The sequence below is a fragment of the Lissotriton helveticus genome, chromosome 12 (genome assembly GCF_964261635.1).
Source record: "Lissotriton helveticus chromosome 12, aLisHel1.1, whole genome shotgun sequence".
NCBI lineage: Eukaryota > Metazoa > Chordata > Amphibia > Caudata > Salamandridae > Lissotriton > Lissotriton helveticus.
The window spans coordinates 359,677,602-359,698,731 of NC_136073.1; the positions used below are offsets into that span (position 1 = coordinate 359,677,602).

The 21,130-nt window shown below is 43.5% G+C and overlaps 1 protein-coding gene across 2 annotated transcripts in view; it reads right to left on the reverse strand.

Moving 5' to 3' along the window:
• The window catches only part of VPS35 (VPS35 retromer complex component), a 464,919-nt gene that overhangs the window by 45,684 nt on the left and 398,105 nt on the right, over positions 1-21,130 (reverse strand). For both annotated transcript variants that reach the window (XM_078669694.1, XM_078669693.1), the window contains exon 15: positions 1,796-2,035. In XM_078669694.1, the coding sequence (XP_078525820.1) occupies positions 1,796-2,035 (240 nt within the window). The remainder of the gene's footprint in view (positions 1-1,795; positions 2,036-21,130) is intronic.

Here is a 21,130-nt window from a genome sequence, read left to right on the forward strand (position 1 = left end):
CAAAATACAATAGCAGACTATTTGTCAAGGGCCCCAGTGAAAGATGAAATGGAAGTGGCACAGGAAAAAGACTTAGTAATGGAATTAGTACAGCCAGCCATCGGGAAGGAGCAGTGGAACTCTGAAATGGGTAAAGATGATGTAAAACATAAGGTAAAGAAAATGGTCGTTGAGGGTTGGCCTAGTAAATGTAAAGACTTGACATGTGATTTACAACCGTATTGGAATGTAAAAGACGACCTTTCGATTGTAGGTAATAACTTGTACAAGTCTGGAAAGATTGTTCCCCCAGCAAGTATGCTGAATCAAATCTTGGATCTTTCTCATGAAGGTCACTTGGGCAGAAGTTTGTGTAAGGCTAAATTGAGATCTGAGTATTGGTTCCCCAAGATGGACCAGTTAATGGAAGAAAGAGTAAAGGAGTGTTATGCGTGTGGGCTCAGTGATAAGACAAGGACAATCAGGCGAGCACCCCTCACTCCAGTACAGGTTCCTGAAGTACCCTGGGACAAATTGGGGTTGGACATCACAGGGCCTCTCCAATTGAAGGGTTATCAGGATGGGTACCTTCTTGTACTGATTGACTATTATTCAAATTGAATAACACATAAACTGGTTCACACCATAGACACCAAGGCGATAATCGGATTTTTGGGAGACACCTTCTCTAAAGAAGGGATCCCCTCCACGTTAATCACCGGCAATGGCGTGCAACTGGTGTCGGAGGAAATGAAGGTCTTTCTAGCAGATCTGTGAGTTAACCATGTTCGTACACCCCTTTACTGCCCAAAAGCCAATGGGAAGGTTGAAAGAGCCAATAGGATGTTAAAGGAGTGCATACAATTAGCTAGGAGGTCGGACCTAACAGTAGAACAGGCCATAAAAGACATGCTTTGGTCATATCACACAACACCTAGTCTCAGCACAGGTTACTCCCCCTTTGATTTATTGAGAGGAAGGAAAGCGGGTTCCAAGTTGTCACCCAACTGGTTATTTCCAAAAGAACCTGTCAGAATGAACAAAGAGGAGTTCAGAAGGGATGTTGAGTCACGTCAGGTACAAAAAATGGTACGACCAAAAGTGGGGTACTAGGGAAAAGGTGCTTAGAGAAGGGCAGTTGGTGCACATAAGGAAGCCGGAAGGCTTGGGTAGAAAAGGGGACAAGTACTTGGCACCTGAAAGGATAAGAGAAGTGCACAAAAACATGGTAACCTTGGAGAACGGGAAAACATGAAGTATGGACAGAGTTGCCCCGGGGCCAACCGGTGTGGAACCTGGTCTTTGCAACAGTGCTGAGGTGAGAGAAGAAGAGCGAGATTAGCAGAGTTTGAGAAGAGGCACCAGGTCTCGCAAAATACCGGGATGGCATAAAGATTTTCAAAATATATAGTGCCAACATTCACGCAAGTTATTGTACAGCCATTTTATAAGGTAGTAGTACATGATGTTGCTTTCCTGGAGGGTGGAAGAGGTGTTGTAACTTGCCACTCGTTTCCCTTTCCCTTCTCCCCCCTACCTTCCCTTCCCATGTTGGTATCACCTTGGAACCATACCGAAGGTGGTCATAGAACGTTGACAGTGTTAGTTCAGAGTCTCACTCAGTGCCTGCAGCTGGGGATGTGCCAGTTCATGACTAAAGAATAAAGAAGATTGAACTTACCGTTTTGTGTAGCGTCACGTTACTATAATAGGTAACATAAAAAATCAATAACAACATTTCAAGGGCAAAATAATTCATCAGTGTGAAAATGCAGAAACACAGACTTGGCGCCTGAGAGCGCACTCACTCACTCACCTCCTCCCCGTTCTTGTCCGTGTTCCGGCCGGACCAGAAGAGGTGGGCGCAGGTGCTGACGGCGCGGCACTGGTCGGGCTTCTTCAGGAGCTTGGAGGCCGCCAGCGCGCACTGCGTCCGCAGCGGCTCGTGGTTCTCCTCGCTGAAGCACTTCATCCTCTCGAACGTGCCGATGATCAGCGTGATGGCGGCCAGCTGCGCCTTCGAGTCGCTGATCTCATCTTCGTACAGCGAGAAGGCCTGGCGGGAAGAGGAGTCTGTGAGAACCTGCACGCTTTCATCCGCGTCAAGGGGCAGCGCGAGCGCGTTCGGTGGGCACTATTACATTTCATTCCCCGTGCTGGTTTCACGCGCTCTTTGTGACTAACATTCAGCCGCCAAAATAAATTACACTGACAATCAGCAGATTCAAAGATTCAAATTCACATTCAGTCCATTCGTCTAAATTTGTAAATGGGATTACTTAACGTGTTTCCAGCCGTTTCAGACTCACCTCCTGTACATTATGCTGAAAGCAGGGAATACCTTACTGTTTTATAACAACTAAGAAAATAATTGAGTTGGGCCACCCTGGGAAATAAGCACTCTCCTCTCGCGCGAACAGCACTGAAAGCACTGGTGCTCATACAGCATGAACTCCTTTACAAAATTAAGGAACACGCGACCACCCTTTACATTGAAACAAATGTACAAGTTGCAAAAAAAATAGGTTTGCTTGAATCAGGTCAATTTAGGGGGGCCGTTCAGTTGAGTTTGTAAGCATTTAAAAACCATGTCTGATGCGCTGGTTATTCTGAAGAGGTTTTACTTACCTTTAACATCAATAATGTGCGCTTAGTTCAGAGGTTCCCAAACTCATCCATGTTTTACTGCCCCACCATAGTCAAGGTCGGCTGGCGGATGAAATGGGGTGGCTGATCAGGCCTGTTGAATAAGTTACTTCACTTAAGTAATCTCCTGTCTGATTATTACATATCTTCCCGCAGATTCCTTGTCTAAAAACCTTTCTAGTCCTCAAGCTGCTGCAGCAGATGTTAAGCATTTTTTTGTGCCAGGAAGCCAAACCAGAAATGACAACACTGATCCATAAAGGCGCCACTAGATGCTTGTAATGTCAGTTTCACCAGGATGGAAAGAAAAGTGGATTAAGAAACTATAATGGTCTGAACAAAACATGACTGACTGAAAGGATGTTATAAAAGTTGATAGATGTTCAAGAGGAGGCAAGGTAGGAGAGCAATGAGGAATCTGGAGGAGAGAAGTGCCTATCAGAAAGAAGGTTACCAAATTCTTCTATTGGATGAATGGAGGAAGAACTGGCTCACCAATATTCATAACAAGAATCCCCCCCAACCCATACAGTGCAGAAGTAGCGGTTATTCGTCTAGTTGACTGAACTGTCAAACCTTCAGGGACCTCCTTTCATGTGAAATGGTCTTATGTACATGGTGACCAATCTAGAAATGGACCATTTACCAATTACTTACCAGCGAAGTCCAGAAACAACTGATCGTCTGTGCTTGGAATGCATTTAGGAGCGTGGAATGCATTTAGGCGTGACAAAGCTCTACACCAGAATTCTTTGACCTTGCCTCCATCTAAAGCAGTGTGCAGTGTTTGCTATGTTGCCTCTTTGAGATCACTTAAGAGCTGAGAAAACACAGAAGGTGATGTGGGTCTTATAAATAGGCAGAAAAGGGGCTCCTTCTTGTTTGATTGCAAGAATCATTGAAAAGAAATTGCACTTTGCTTAAGAAGCATCAGGTGGCAGTTCAAGAACCTTACAACTTTGGCACATTGTCATCATATTAACTGAATGTCCATCCGAGATGACTCCCTCTGGGAAATATCAGGTGGGAGTGAGTTGTCCGCACAGGAGAACCTATCCTCATAATTTGATTGGTAAGCCTCGCCTCGAGAAAATGAGTGGTTCGAGCCAACTCCATAAAGATCTAAAAAGGTGACAAGGGTTTATCTCTGGTGCCTTTTTCATGCCATTCAGCAAAACCTTTCCTTGCTTTATAATAAGATTTGTCTTAAGAGAATGAGTCATGGAGGGCACTTTGCAGAGCCAGAGGACGTAGGGTCTCGACCTTGGCACAAGGGCAATTTACATGAAATCAAGAAGGGCACCAGTGGCACTGTAAGAGTCCAAGACTGGAAGCAAGTCAGACGTGAAATATAAGTTCTATGGAGTCATATGGCACAAAAAATCAAACACGGTAGCTGTGAGTAGCCCCTCCAGAGAGTGCACCAGAGTCATCCAGTGACCAGCTACAAATTGAAACAAGGCATTGTCAAAGTCTTTATTCTGCTCTGCAGTGGTTCCCAAAGATGGAAATATTACCTGCAAAAGTTTTTTCAAAATAGGTACTGGTTCTGAACCTATGCTTGCTGTGGAGACAAGAGGAGGACAAGTGCTAGTGGTTCCTGAGGTGGTACTCAATTTTCAATGAAGAATTTGTTGTATCTATGTCTTTAAATATGTGCATTCTTTCTCGAGAATGCAGCCATGTCACCTTGGAATGTTATATGCTCAGTCAGTTGTTCTCAAGGTCTTGGATGTAGATGACTTGCCTCCCTGTTGGGCTAATAAACCTCCTCAAACCTGATTCCTGAGTATTGCATCTTTACAATACTGGCGACGATGAGCCCAGCAGGCGACTATGAACCCAGCGCGACAAGAATTTTCTTGTGACTAAGACTTTCAATTTGAGAAAAAAAAACAAAAAACCCTAGTTTTTTTTATTTACATCTTCTACGTGATTTCTACGTGACGAATTTCACTGGCGGCACCCAACGACAGGTACAACTTTAATTATTTTTCAAAACCTGGATTATTTATCGAGATATCCCTACCTTCGTTACTCGGCATCTTTTAAATCCTGCATGCGAGGTGTCCAGGTTCTGTTAGAGCGTGCTTGCCATTGTTGATACGTCCCTTCTAAGCAACGTACATCGTCATCGCTCAGCCACACGTCACACGCTACGTGTTGCCTTGGTGATTAGCAAGCGCGTCTCTGCTGCTTGACGCATAATTCTATCACCTAGCAACCGCGTGTTTGCTGACCCGACGCGCTTGATCTTCAAGCATTTACGGAAGCGCATTGAACAATTTATGAAGTGCGTTGTGACTCCGATTTCACATGCCGTTGTTCCTTCATTTTAACGGATGCTACCACGTTTACAGTTAGATCGAGGCAAGTCATAATTTTTTTTGTTTAATGCAATTTGACCTTTGGATGTTTGTAGCCAGATTGGAAGCAACTGGAAATCAATTTTACTTTGGAACTTACTATTGTCCGTGTGGAGTTTTATAGTAATATCTCCAAGCAATTCCAGTGATAACAGCAGTACGCAGTACGCAGTTTAGAGTAACTGCAATGAAATTATAAAAAGTATTCAAGTGAAACAAAGCATTACGCACTAAAGAGAAGCTGCAGTGACACTAAAGAGAAGCTGTGAAACCTCCTTGTTGTTATTTTAGCTCTTTATTTTAAATTGTTATTTTAGATTGTTATGTTAGCTTATTTATTTAACTTATTGTGTTAGTTTGTTTAGTTGTTTTCCTTTCAGCATGTCGTCTTCTGCAAGTGGAATGAATCAACCTCCCCAGTTTTTGAGTGAGCAAGGTGAACCTATTTTACCGTGGAAGAAATGGAAACCTATTTTTGACTCTTACTTACTTGCAATTGGTGGAGAGAAATTTTCTGCCGTTAGGAAACAGGCTGTCTTACTAAACAACCTTGGTATCGAAGGAAGAAATATTTATGACAGTCTAGATCCGATACCCATTGGCAGGGGAGCTGGTGAACCTTCAGATGTGTATGAAATGAGCGTGCTCCTCCTTAAAAATCATTTTGGTGCACGCATTAACGTTGTCATGGAGAGACACAAATTTTTCATGCGCGTTCAGGCTAAAAGTGAGAGAGTTGGGAACTATGTTGCAGCACTCAAATCCCTTGCTCAAACTTGTGAATTTGAACTTTTGACTGACTCTCTCATTCGTGATCAGCTCGTCCGTTGCACTAACGACCTCAAAATCCAAGAGAAATTGTTGTCTAAAAATCCCAATTTAAAAGAGGCCATACTTATTGTTGAAAGTGTTGAACATACATCTACTTGGGTCAAGGAGATTAGGAAGGGTCCTTCTCAGAATGATCCTGTTTCCAGTGTCGGTCATGAGCATCGACAAATTCTTCAACCAGAGTGTAGTGTTGCTGCTGTTAGTAAAGCTTCTCCCAAACAAGAAAAAACCACATTTAAAACTGAGAAGCCTAAACAAAACTATAATGTTAATAGTTTTAATAGAGAGAATAAATTTAGATGTCCCAGATGTGGTAGTGAGAAACATGGACCGAATTATTCGAATTGTTTCGCTAAAAGTACTGTTTGTAGAAATTGTGGGAGGAAGGGTCACTATGCTAGGATGTGTAAGAGTAACAAAATTAATTGCATAGATGATGATGAAGTTTATTCCCAGGATTCCATTCATTGCATTACGGATGATGTTATTAATGGTGTGAGTCAAGTTGATGTTGATGAAGTATTTATGCCCTCTTGTGACATTCAAATTGCCAACAAAGTTGTTCCCGTACTTGCTGACTCTGGTTCTCTGTTTACTTTTATCAGTGATAAGTTTTGGTTTGCAAATTTTGATGGAGACAAAATTAAACTTATGACTCCTGATATCAATCCTGTGGGGTATGCCAAACAAAGGATTGAAGTTTTAGGATACTCCATTCAAACCATTGCGTTTAAAGGCAGAGAAACTGTTGGTAAAGTTTATATCGCAAAGAGGGGAGATAATCTTCTTGGATGGCGTCATCAAAGGAATCTAGGGATTACTTTGAATCCTAATGCACCCGAACAAGTTATGTTAGTTTCTGACGTGGGGGATTTTGCAGACATTCTTGAGAAATTTCCTGAAGTATTTACTGAGGATCTGGGTTTACTGAAAGGGTTTAAGCACAGGATAGTTTTGAAAGGGAGTGCTAAGCCTGTAGTACACAAGGTTCGGAAAGTGCCCAATCTCATGCTACAACCTCTGCAAGTCGAGATTGACAGACTATTGAAGCTTGGTGTTATTGAGGAAATAGAATCCTCAGAATGGCTTGCGCCAATTGTTTTGGCACCTAAGGACAAGGGCACCAAAATTAGGATGTGTGTGGACCTCAGGAGTTTGAACAGTTCAATTTGGGTTGACAGGCAGCCTCTGCCTAATATCAATGAGATTTTGACCAAGTTGGGTGGTGCTACTATGTTTAGCGTTATGGATTTGTCAGCAGCTTACCACCAGGTTCTTTTGCATGAAGAGTCAAGACACTTGACTTCTTTTGTCACTCCCATTGGTGCATACAGATTCATCAGGATGCCTTTCGGTTTAGCCAGCGCAGCTGCCTGTTTTCAGAGAATCATGAAAAATGTCCTTTCAGGTATTAATTGTGTCCTCTTCTTCCAGGATGACATTTTGGTCCACGGTGTTGACAGTAGCAGGCATGACGTTACCTTATTTCCTGTTTTGTCTAGACTCAAGAAAACTGGTTTAACCTTGAAACGAGAGAAATGCAAATTCAGAGTTAGATCTGTATCTTATTTGGGGCACAATATATCTGGAGAGGGCATCAGTCCTAAGATTGACCTTGCAGAAGCCATTCTTCAAGCTCAACCTCCTTCTAACAAGGACCACGTAAAGTCATTTAATGGGTTGTCGGAATATTATTCCAAGTTTATTCCAAATTTTGCTAGTGTTATGCAACCTATCGGACTTCTTCTCAAGAAGGGTGCAGTTTTCAATTGGAACAAGGAATGTTCTGATGCTTTTGATATGGTCAAGTCAGAGATTGCTAAGATGCCAACCTTGGGGCATCTTGATGTGCACAAGAAGACCATTTTATCCACTGATGCTAGCTTACGTGGTTTAGGGGCTGTTTTGGCACAACTTGTGGATGGTTCAGAAAAAGTTATTGGTTTCGCGTCCCGTTCCTTAAAGGGTGCAGAGGAGCGATATTCGGTCATTGAGCGTGAAGCTTTAGCTTGTTTTTGGGCCATCAAACATTTCAGGTTTTATTTATGGGGTCTACCATTTGTGGTAAGATCTGACCGCAAACCTCTGGTGCAGTTATTCTCTCGTAGGAATGTCGAATGTACAACTCCCAGAATTAAGAGATGGGTTGAAGGACTCATGGAGTACAATTTCTGTGTGGAGTACTTACCCGGTCCGAAGAATGTTCCCGCTGATTTTCTTTCAAGGTTGCCCGTTGATAAATTGGTCACGTATGATCCAGATGTTTCCACTGTTTCATGGGTAAGAGAATCTGCTTTAAATGAAATAGAATGGAAAAACTGTTTTTCTGATGATCCAGCTAGGAATTTTATTTTGGAAGCAACAGTCAATGGTTGGCCTGTCTTGAAGGAAGTTCCTGATCCTGCTAAAGGCTATTGGAATGTAAGGGATGAATTGAACATTGTTCAGGGTGAATTGTTTAGAGGCGACAGACTGATTTCCCCTCTCGGTATCAGAGAAAAGATAATTAACCTAGCTCATGAGGGACATTTAGGTCGTAGCCTCACCAAAGCAAGAGTCAGAGAATCCTATTGGTGGCCTGAGTTGGACCGAGAAGTTGAAATTGTCGTCAAAGATTGCCACATTTGTGCTGGTAATGACAAATCAAGGAAGATGAACACTGCACCTCTTTCCCCTGTTGCCATACCTGAACGTCCTTGGTCTAAGGTTGCGGTTGATATTATTGGACCCTTTGAGAACCTCGGACTTTCTGAGAGATTCGTTGTCGTTCTAGTTGATTACACTTCAAAGTGGTTGTCTGCTTCTTGTATGGGAACTGTGTTAAGTAAGAATGTTATTGAGTTTTTAAAGGATGCTTTCACCTGTGAAGGGGTTCCTGACATCTTGGTTTCTGATAATGGTGTCCAATTCACCTCCCAAGAAATGTCTGATTTTCTCAAGGATCTATCTATCACCCATCATAGGACTGCCCTTTATTCTCCACAGGCGAATGGATTGGTGGAAAGCATGAATAGATTGATTAGGGCGTGTGCCCAGACTGCTTACGAGAGGAGACTTCCCTTGAAACCCATCCTCAGAGAAAAACTGTGGGCACACAGGAACACTCCAAATAGTGTGACTGGTATTTCACCTTTCGAGAAACTTAGAGGTAGAGTTGCTGGTTCCAAGCTTAATCCTTTGTGGTTGTCTATTAGAGATAGGGGCTCTATACTCAACGATTCCAGGTTAAGGAATTACCAGGATAGGTACAAGCGCAGGTTTGATGTTTTGAAAGGAGCGAAAGATCCTTTTTGGAAAGTTGGAGATTTTGTTTTTGTCAAAAAGGGTGTCTGGTCCCCCAAGGGTAAATCAAAGTTCTTTGGGCCAAGGCGTATTGTGAAAGTTATGAAGAATGTAGTTATGCTTGCGGGGGGAGATGTCTGGAGCATGTCACGTTTGTCAAAATGTGTGGAGGGAGATAATGGCATTATGGAACCTGCTGCTCCAGCGAGATTAGCTCCTAGTAAATGTATTGTGAAACCTGTTCCTGGAAAATGTATTGTGGAGTCTGCCCCAGAGATATGCCCAGATCTTGAACGTTCGTTCCAACTTCCTCAAGGTGGGTTTGCACCTCCTCAAGATGTGCGAGTTTCTTCTCGTGGGACAAACTCTAGAATTAGGAGACCTCCTATGTATCTCCAAGATTATTATTCTGAATAATTCCTTTCTATTACAGGATCCTTGTTAGTTGTTTACTTTTATTCTTTTCATTTTCTTTCTTATTATATTTTGTCATTATTAGAAGGGAGATGTGTTGTATCTATGTCTTTAAATATGTGCATTCTTTCTCGAGAATGCAGCCATGTCACCTTGGAATGTTATATGCTCAGTCAGTTGTTCTCAAGGTCTTGGATGTAGATGACTTGCCTCCCTGTTGGGCTAATAAACCTCCTCAAACCCGATTCCTGAGTATTGCATCTTTACAATAGAATTCTCACAGGGGAAATCCGTAATAGTGAACAAGTTTTGGATTCGTATTTTGATGTAAACTCCTAATGTCCAAACCATTAATAGTCTAGTTTCTATCGCTCATATAGCGATAGGGTGCATTAGGGCTCAGGTCACATGAGGCCATTTAATACAGACACAGAGAGTGGGGATCTTTGTCACCTGAAACTCTAGCAGAACGGAAAACCTGAGGCCCTTGGTAGTAACAAAGCACGGAATTGGTTGATGAAGGAAAAAGAAACAGTCGGCTTGGCTGACCGCTGTGTCTGTGAGGCACAGAAAAGAAGGAACTGATGTCACCATCTGGCAACTTCATAACCTTGTGTTGGCAATTCCAGTATAAGGTTTCATGGACCCAGTATGGTGCCACTACAAGACCACCTTGTGCCAGTGATCAAGAGCAGGTAACATAGGCCAGACGATAGGTCTATAATTGTGCTAATTTTCAACAGGTTTCCCATGTAGCAAGACCTAAGGTCTAATAAATGAATGAAAGCCAAATAGCTGCATTTTTCATATTCTTACATCATACCGCTATGACTGTGTACGTTTAAGAGTTCCATCATTCTACAGTCATTATAACTCATACCTCACAGAGGAGGAGAAGTTGGGATTAGACACAAGCCTGGGATATACATCCACTCTATAAAATTATAAAGCCTGCCACTCGTGAAAAATGTGGTGTTAATGAGAGTGTCTTAGACTTGCCAGTCTTTTAAATACACTGGAAATGTTCCCAAGTAAAGGAATGCACTTTTAATGTATTTTGCACACTGTCGCATAAAAACAATTCCACACAAAAAGATCCCAGATGCTATTGCTGTGTGCTTGCACAAACTCCAGACAGAACATAAAAGAAATGGCCCTCAACTTAAAAATCCGATTTCCCCTGTTGCACTTTCTTCACAAATGTTACAAATATTTGTCGTATATATTAGAAGTAAAGACTCAGGTGGTTTAAGAATGAAGTCATTTACTTATTTGGCTCAAACCCTGTATCAAAATGTACCCCATAAAAAGTTGCAAAACACTAGGGCTGCCCAATGTCAAAAAGCCATGGAGACGGTTTTTACCTTTGCTAGGAGGCTCAGACATAAGCAGATTAAAGAAATGATGAACATTTCTAAGAGTAAATGTATTTCTGTGGCTTCATATGGAGCAGGAGTTTGGGGATTTAAGGGTGCTGGGATATTGCAGCAGGTCGAGAATAGGTTTTTGCGAAGACTACAGGCAGTGCCCCAATCCACCCCGGCTTTTGTATGCCATTCAGAGGTTGGAATGACTCCTTTGGGTGATTAGCTTAAACTGAAAGCCCTCTTATTGTGGCTTAAGATCTGGGGGAATCCGGAAGCGCAGTTTCAAGGGAGGTATTGGAAGAGTGCATCGCTTTGGATAATGCTTAAGGAATTCCCTGGCTCATATACATAGTAGGAAGGAAGGAAGGAATTCTCAGAGCTAGGCATGCCAGAAATGACTGGCAATGTTGTGAATATAAATGCAAAGGTCATACCTCAGGTGAAGGAGGCTTTTCAGGATAGGCAGATTTGATTGCATCAGGCACATTTGGATATATTGCGTGCCAGTGTCAATTACAGTTCAATCAAACTGTCACACGGGGTTGAGGCCAGGCGGGCAACTAGAGCCAAACTTCGGGGGGGGGGGGGGGGGGGGGGGGGGGGGTGGGGCGCTGTAAAATATTTCGGGGGGGGGGGGCTGATTCTTCCTACCATAAACCGAGTGACTGAAAGAAGGAGTGAACACACAATAAAAGCATAATTTACAAGTAAATGGTCTTTTAAAGACCTGTTAAGTACTAGGGTGCGGCTGCAATTAAATGCTCGCCAGCCCGCGAAGCTGTCTCCGCCCGGGCTGACACACACGACGGGGGTGGCTGAAGCCCCGTGAGCTCAATGGGTGTTGCGCGCCTAGTTGAGCCCTATCTTTTCAGGTTTTCTACCTTGAATCCCAGGTTTGACTTAACAAGATTTCGATTCAATCTGCTGCTCTTATTAGTTGCGGTTCCGAGGGACGTAGCTTGGGGCTCATTGCTGCCCTGTGACAGTGTTGCATAGCAAAGCACAGTGCACGTAATTTTATTCTATCATTTATACTCATATTCGAGAAAGAGATACCTGCTACAAATCTTGCTCCTCTTAGATTAGGACTCCTAAGGAGGCCTATGCTTTTCTGCAAAAGTTGGATAATATGAAGATTTGTGTTGCTGTGGTAAATTTTGTCCAGCTCGCTTGGAGGATCAGAAGCAGATATGGACCAGTGTACAGATCGGGAACTTGGCACTGCAGCAATTTCTTGTACATAGGACTGTGGGCACTGATCGTATTTCTCCCTGGGTCTTACGGAGTCTTTTTAATGGATCTTGCCATTTATTGGGTCTTGTTTTTAAGATGTTCCAGTTATTTTTTAGTACTGCTGAGGTATATAGAAGTGTTGCTCCCGATTTTTTATGCCGCTCGAGAGAGGTTCTTTAAGCCTGACTCTGTTCCCTGCTACAGGAGTAGCGCTTCAAGGTCCCTGCCTTTCCAGGACCCCTGCGTGGAGTAACAGTCTTTTGTGGCCGCAGAGGAGGTGAGAGGCGCGGTGACCGGGACTGCGAGGACCAGCATTCTTGGAAACACCGACAGCTGGTTCCTCTTCCCGGCCGAGCCGCGCCCCCTCCCAGTGCCACGCCTCCTGCCTGTTGTACTTTACCTCTCGCGGCCCCCGCTTCGCGGGAGCCGCTCGAGAGAGGTTCTTTAAGCCTGACTCTGTTCCCTGCTACAGGAGTAGCGCTTCAAGGTCCCTACCTTTCCAGGACCCCTGAGTGGAGTAACAGTCTTTTGTGGCCGCAGAGGAGGTGAGAGGCGCGGTGACCGGGACTGCGAGGACCAGCATTCTTGGAAACACCGACAGCTGGTTCCTCTTCCCGGCCCCCTCCCAGTGCCACGCCTCTTTGTTCACCATAAGCAGGCCTGCTAACGCGCATCGCGGGACGCGCGCGGGTCGTAGCCCGGGCAAAGGGCGGGCCCTCTGAGGCCCTCGTAGGCCGGAGAAGGCTGGGCTGGGCCTACCCTCTTGTGTCTGCTGTAGGTGTACTGGTTCGAATCTGCCCTTGTTCCTGACACGGGTATTAGATACTCGATATGCCCTCACCAGCTTTGGATGGATCTACTGTGAAGGCGGGGGGTGTTAAAAACAGGACTCTGGACATTTATTTTTCACGGCCACCGGGTGGTGGGGATGGGGATAAGGACACTTCTCTGGCGGAGCGTAGGGCCGAGCGACGTTGCTCGATTGAGATTTTGAAAAATAGGCCCTTGGCTGAAATCTCTATCTCCCAAGAGGGTGAGTCTTCTAACATCAGCGAGGAGCCATTATCCCAGGACGGCGTCCCGCTTTTGTTAAGGGATTGTATTATTAGCCCCTGTCTACCCATTGAGCAGGCCTCTAAGGTTACCCATCCCACCAGCCCTAGCTGTACGGCCGTTGATTTAATTTCTCAACCTATCCCAGCATCTAAAGCTGGGAAAGTTAAGCCGAAACTAGTTGCTGTGGCGGAATTGCATGCCCCCCCCCCTAATAAGCGAAGAAGGAAGACGAGGGGAGGGCAGGGTAAAACCAAAATCCCCCACTCCGATTTTGGGAAAGCCTCTAAGCCCGTCCCAATTCCCGGCAGAAAAAAATGTAAAAATGTAGTATACTTGTAAAGCGCACAGCTGCCCCAGCAACGGGGCGTCCCGGCGCTGTATAACTCTGGGGAACCCGTCCTGGCTTTCCCTGTGGGATGGTCCCTTGCTGGGAGTCCCCAAGGTGGAGCCAGGCATCCCTGGAATTGGTGGGGCCGTTGTGGAGATTAGGCAAGCTGATGCCCAGAGTTGCCGAGTGGAACCCCTGATTAGAGTAAGCACCGAAGCGAGAATTATCGAGTCCGCTGACCAAGTTCCACGACCCTGCCGCGTCGGGAATTGAACCCTGGTCCCAGGCTGACTTCTGCTCTCAGGCCTGCTGCCTCTAACCAGTGAGCCACACTACTCCACTCTAACCAGTGAGCCACACTACTCCACACTTCCACAGAATGATGGTGGATGTGCGTAATTCTCCCCCCGATAAGGGTATTAATATTATCGATCTTGCTGAAGCCCCTGTGAATGATCCGTCTAATGCACTACCTCCTGTTGCTCCTCTAGGGAGCCTGGAATTCCTCCTTAGATCCTTGCTCCTGCCTATCAGCGAGAGCATAAAGAAAGTGGAGATTAGACTCACCATTCTAGAGGCCACATTGAGTAGTATGAAACCATCGGCTACTACCCAAGGCAGATCCTTTGAGTCCAAGCCCCCTTCCACCATTCACCCTATTCCACAAATCCCCCCAGGTAACTTGGGACCTCCCTCGGTGACTACTGCTACCCCCCTTTTGCAGCCTCTTATGGCTAATCCAGCCCCGATCCATCATAGTAAATTTATTATCCCATCATCACAACCTTCAGGTTCAGCCCCCCCTGTGACAAATTTCGGTGGGGCTATATTCACTCAGGTAAAAGATGGAGCTAAAGTAACTGAAAGGGGAAAAAATATAGTAGAGAAGAATCCTGTACAAACAAATCCTCCTTTACTAACAACTAATTCTAATCCGCCTACGAATAACATATCAAGTAGAGAGTTGGGCGAGCAGTCAACACAACATTCAAAAAGATCAAGACGCAGGACAGTTGATCTACCCCCGGAATCAGCCCCATATACAATTGTTATGACAGGAGTCCCAGAGTTAGCAGAAGGGGTCAGAGAGAATTATCATGCCTTAAAAAATAAAACCATTTATTGGTTGAAGCTGAACAGACCCCTTCCCGCACACGTCAATGGAGAAATCCTGTCAGTAAGGCGCGCCGTCTGGGTAGGCTCAAGACCGAAAGATAAAAGGGGAGACGTGATAATTATTAATGTTAAGGATTATAGGGCGTAAGAACCCTAGGAGACTGGTATGAGGCCATAGGAGGAGATAATATTTCCACACACTATGTTAGCTACTTCTATCCACGAGAACTGATAAATAACCCTAAACACTACCAAACAAGAAGACAGCGTCCAGAGTGGAGAGAAGTAGGCTATCAACCTATACAGAACCATTTCCTTAACCAACCTCCGCAATCACTTTATCCTCAGACATACTGGAGCAACTTGAATAACAATTATCAAACATCATTCCCAGAGTTTAATATACCAATATTTAATCCCTTCTCAACGCTGTGTGGTCTAGAAGGAATAGATTGACTTGATAGCAATCTCCCCTCGATTCAAGACCATACCATGACAAAAGAAGCTACTCTTTTTGGTGATACCATCCCAGACACCTCAGCTGAAAATTGTAGTACTGAAGGACAAAGTCAGTCGACTCAACCCAACTGACCATGTGTGAGGGAGGGGGAAAATTCCACCAGGGGGAATAAAGCTAGCATTACACCCACTTTAATTAATGAGGAACATAACCGGGATTCGGAGACATCTGTGCCAATCAAGGAAAATAGGACAAACGAAAGTCAGGTCTCTGGTAGGAGAGTAGAAAAAATTCAAATAAAGTTTTGGAATGTTGCGGGTCTCCGAGAAAAAATTCTGTATGGAAGTGTTTTAGAGTTTGCTAAAGATTGTCAAGTCCTAGCCCTCCAGGAGACCTGGCTCACGAAAGAAATGCACCTGATAGGGTACAAAACTTACTTCTCAGCAGGAATCGCAGGAACCCATGGGAGAGCTAAAGGCGGGTTGATAACCTACATATCAAACACTATACCAGGCCTGGTAGTTACTGCACTTAGTTCCGAACCTTATTACCAGATCTTGAGATTGGTATTTAAGACAAAGAGGACTATTCTTCTCGTTAACATTTATGATAATCTAGTGGAAAACGAGAGAATAAAAATATTGGGGGTTCTGCGCAAGAAACGGATTAGCGGTATGAAATTAATACAAGGGCCAGAGCCCCCGAGTATTGTTTGGGGAGGCGATTTTAACCATCATCCTTGTGAAAGGCCAAATAGTAATATCTGTGGTATGGGTATGAAACAGAAGAACAAATAACCCATTTCAGTCACTCAGTGGTGGGAGATTTCTTAAATGAAACCATGTCCAGTTTGGACCTAGTAATATTAAATCAAATAAACCCTCTATCTGGGAAATTGGACCCTACCTACCTCGGAAGGGGAAGTGAAACAACAATCGATTACATCCTCACCACAGCGACCCTTGTAAATAGGACCATGAACTTCAGAGCTAAAATTAACACATTAAGCGACCATTCAGCCTTAACTTTCGAATTAATTTTGGACCAATGCCAGCTATCAGCTCAAACCTTAATGTCCACCCTCACCCAGAATAATATACAACTCACAAAAACAAATGGCTATACCCTTGGGTAGGGGGAAGATTGATCCAAATGAGCTGACAAACAAGGTTGTAACTGCAGCACAATCAGCAATACTGAAGTGCTTAGATATCGAGGCAACCGATGAGGAAGTTTTATCCCATTTTAAGGTGATCCTAGGAAAAGTAAATGAACGCCTTACTGTGAAGCAGAAAGGGATCACGGAAAGAAAAAAAGGATGGTTTAACCATGACTGCTCAGCTGCCCATAAAAAGCTAAAGAGAGCATTAACAAAAACATTAAGAGATCAAGAGGAGGTTAGGAACCTGGGAAAAGTGTATAGGCTAGCGTGCAAAGTGAGAAAAGAAGAGTTGAAAAAAGCATTATGGGATCAGCTGCACGAAAGCTCACTAAACAAAAATAGCGAATTATTTTGGAAAGTGGTAAAAGCACCTTTCCTGACGGATATAAAAGATCAGCCAAGTATAGAAGTAGCTATTGAGGGACAAACCTGGGTAAACCATTTCACAAAGATCTTTGGCAAATCCCCAGCAGTAGCCCCTACAGAAAGAAACAATAGCCTAAATCAGGATAATCCATTTCCAATCCCACTGGTAGTCAAACTACACGAGGTAATAACTGCAGTGAATGCCAGTAAGAGTGGAAAAGCCCCTGGTCCGGATGGGGTACCTGTTGACTTTTTTAAATTTAGATTAGACCTTTGGGCCCCTATCATAAAAAGGGTGTTTGACGCAACAATGAAGTGTGGACTACTTACATCCTGGACCCAATCAATTTTGGTGCCCATTTTCAAGAAGGGAAATAGAGAGGAGGTGACCTGTTATCGACCGATCTCCCTCCTGGACTCACTGGGGAAAGTACTAGGCAGAGTGGTTCTCCAGCGTTTACAGGAGTGGGCGGACGATACCGGGACCCTCTCGGATATCCAGTATGGCTTCCGAGAGGGCCTCGGAACAACGGAACAAGCCCTGAACCTGGCTTTGCTGATGGGCAAATATGTGTCGGCAAAGCGCAAGAAGTTATACATGGTATATGTCGATCTTTCCGCGGCTTTTGACTGCGTCAGCCATGCAAAACTATGGTCAGTCTTGACCAATATGGGAATAGACAAGGTTCTTGTGATCTTTCTCAGAGAACTCTACTCCAACGCCTCCTCCAGGGTGCGTTTTGGAGTACGGGGTGAATTGTCAGAATCTTTTTCTGTAGAGCGCGGCGTCAGGCAGGGATGTGTCCTTGCCCCCTTCCTCTCCTCCCTCTATACCATTGGTCTTGAGGTAGAGATGCTGAGGGGGGGATTGGACTTGCCCCGTGTGAAAGATCGACTGGTGCCCGCGCACCTGTACGCGGATGACGCGGTGATCCTGGCATGCACCCCACGTGAGCTACAAAAATCTCTGAATAGCTACGCAAAATTCACGAGTGACCTAGACATTCACATAAACATAAAGAAAACATATGTTATGGTAGCAGGCCAGGTTAGGAAACATGGAAAAAGCATCTTCCTCAATAATGAAAAATTAGAATCTACCCCCCAATAACCCTATTTAGGGATTACGATAGACGAAAAGCTCAACTGGAGAGCGGCCATAGAAGCGCGTAAGCATCAACTTTTGCGCTCTATTGCTGCTCTTATGAAATTCGCCCAGAAATTAGGGAAAAAGCCTCCGGCTGAACTACTCCAGATCTATAGAGCTAAGTGCCATTCCATCGCACTTTATGGGGCGGGACTGTGGGGTCACAAAAATACAAAAGCCCTCCAGGTAGCGGAGAACACTTTCATAAGATCTTTATTGTCAGTCCCTAAAAGGGTCTCCACCTTTGCCTGTCATGCAGAATTGGGACTACCACATATCGAGGACCTGGCCAAAATTGAACCCGTACTTCTCTGGCGCCGAATATGGGTATCAACAAAAAACACTCTCACCAAAGATATTGTTGCGGATTGTAGGACTCTAGATCGTGTTGAAAAAATAGATTGGTTAATATACGTAAAAAATCTTCTCACTGACTTAGGAATGGCTGAGTACTACCACAACCCCGAAATGATTGTTGAAATTCCAAAAAAAGAGCTCAAGGCAAAGGCGCTGAGCCACTTTGAAGAGTTACGTATTACTGTGAAGATAAAGAAACCATCTGTACAACACTCTCTAGCGGTCAGGACTACTTTGGAAATGGAACCATATTTAACCTATGTTGATTCGCAGTTTGAACGATTCTTATTAGCGAGATTCAGGCTGAACATCTTTCACAGGGCTGTAGCATTTCCTAACAGAAATAGCTGGGAAGAAAGTCTAATGGCCTGCCCATGTGATGAACTATCCGAACAGTCAACAATCCACACCGTACTGTTCTGCAAATATTACTCCGCACATCGCAAGCTTTGGCTAACCCCCCTGTTGAGAACCTTAGGCCTCAGAAAATGTCGCCCAGCCATGTTGTGGCTACAATTTTTAAGTTCTGAATATGTATGTAAAGTTTTAAGCACCTTCTTAAAATGTATTTTTAAACATAGGTTACATCTCCAAAATAATAATTATTAAATTATCCTGATCAAGTAACAGTGACATAAATTTTAAATGAACTGAATACGCATTAGTACTGTTAAAACGCATGTAAATGAAATGTATAAATGCTTTTATGGTTTTTCATGTAAAATTGAAACCGAATAAAGATTTACTACTACTACTACTATTCATGAACGGAGTCCTTTTTTCTTGTACTTTTATGGCTAAACACAGGCCGAATAAAGTTTCCTTCTGACGGACTCTAGTGTAATTTTGCCAGTAGCCAGTTGTACTATTGGGCCTGTCTATGGCATAAGTTAGTCTTTGTTCATTTACAGCTACTAGAAATATTTTTCCCACAAAAGCAACAAGCAAGTATTGGCAATGCCAATAGGTCTAGCTGTAAACGAATTTTCTATGGTAATGTAAAGCATTACAACTAAATAGCATATGCATTTGTCTGGAAGCAAATGAAATGCAGAATAATATTGATGTAGGTTAAAATGTCACGTTTAAGTTGCACTGTTGAGCCTGATCTACAAATCCATGTAGGTTAAAAATAAACGATCTAGTTATCTAATACACTTTCCCAGCATTACAATGTTGTGTGTGCACTTTAAAGTTCATGCTGAGCCAGCTATATAAAGAAACAAAATGATAACAACCTTTTTTTGTGGAAGCACAAAACTTCTGCCCAATCAAAACATGTACTTCAGTCACCCAACATGAGGGTGGAGCCAAAGCCCCTCTCTAGTGGTACTCACATAATTGTCCAGTGACAGCTATCATGCAAAGCAAGACCAATATAATGGTCTCGCAACAGCTCTGCTGTCAAGCCATACCATAAAAATTACATTTTTGCTTGCTTGAGGGGAAAGGCAGGTAAGTGATCCTAGTTTTGGAGAATGCAGCTTTCTATTACAAATGATGTTGGACTTCGTCATTGAGCTTCACTGTCTTAATTATTTGTCTAGTTTGAATGAATTTTGAAGTGCAGGACGTTTTATTTTGATTTTTTGGCACAGTAGTGGAAGCTACTGGTGTGCATTTTTTTTAATAGGACTACTTGGTAGGAAGTAATTTGAAGATTAGTCAAACAATCCCTATATTGCAACACAAATGATTACACCTCGAAAGAAGTAATTCCTTGAGATGGACAGTGAAGCGTCCATTGGTTGCAGTTGAGTATTAATTAAGTTTGTGCACATGGCTTTCTCTGTTTTACAATGGTAGCCGAATGAGGCTCAACAATGGAAATACAGTCTTTCTATGGTCAGATGTGGTGATGTATCAGGACCTGCATCACTCACAGGCGTCCACTACTGGCATAAAGTGCTAGCCTTCTAGCATCGCTCGCTCACCCATGCCCCATTTTTCTTCACCTGCATTTTTAGGGTTCCCCTTTGCTCACCAGCATACGTTACCATGGACCTTAACCCAGCCAAAAAGACCTTTTCAGAGATGGAACATTAAAGGAGTCCACCTCCGCAGATATACATCCATCTCACCAAACCCAGGCTATTCTGTAATGGCAAAGCTCAGTAATAACAATGTTCAGACATTTTTAAAATTGTGTTAGCAGTGATTCTGGAAGAATGTGAAACGTGCCAATTCAACACGTCGTCGGATTTCCAATGGCCATAAAATATTTGGCTTCTCAACACCATGAACCACAATCAGGACAACAGGCAGCGGAAAAAGATCATGCTCCCAAATAAACTCAGAATTTTGGGGAACTGTCTGCATACACTTTGGCACCCTAGACTGCCAAAACATGCCACATGTGTCAGCCACCATGAAGATTTTTTTTTAGGTTGCTGAAATTCTAAAGGCTTGCAAGTCCAGTTTTCATAAACTTAGTGTGCGGTTTGGAAATCAGACACATGGAAGACAGAGATCGAAGACAAGAAAGCGAATTAAAGACAAAGTACTGTATCTCGGGATGTGGAACAACATCCTGAGTCCAAAGGTACTGAAAACTCACAGATTTCCAACTGACCAACTCGTCAAGGCTTGAGTACTTTTCACTTATTCTGACAGGGATTATTATCAAATTATGAAAAATGCTTCCACAACACTAAAATAAAGACTGGCTTGTCATTGCGACTTGGTCAGGATAGGTCTTCAGTACATTGCAATCGGAGACCACAAAAAGGTTTTAAGTCTGCCCTATCAGGCGACCAGAAAACCATCTTCTACACCCAATCAAGGAGCACAGCTCTGGATTTATCTCAGCTATTCATTATCAACTTCATTAGAAAGTAAAAGACCTTTGTTTAAAACTAAAAGGTTTGGAAAAAATGTGTTCAATATGAAGAATACTCTGGGTTCCATGACTGCCTGGAGCCTGGTGACCAAAAATATTTTATTTAATAACACAATTGCTTTATAGGAGTCTAATGCATAATGTTCAGCAGTCATGCTCAAACACAGAGGACAACTAATTT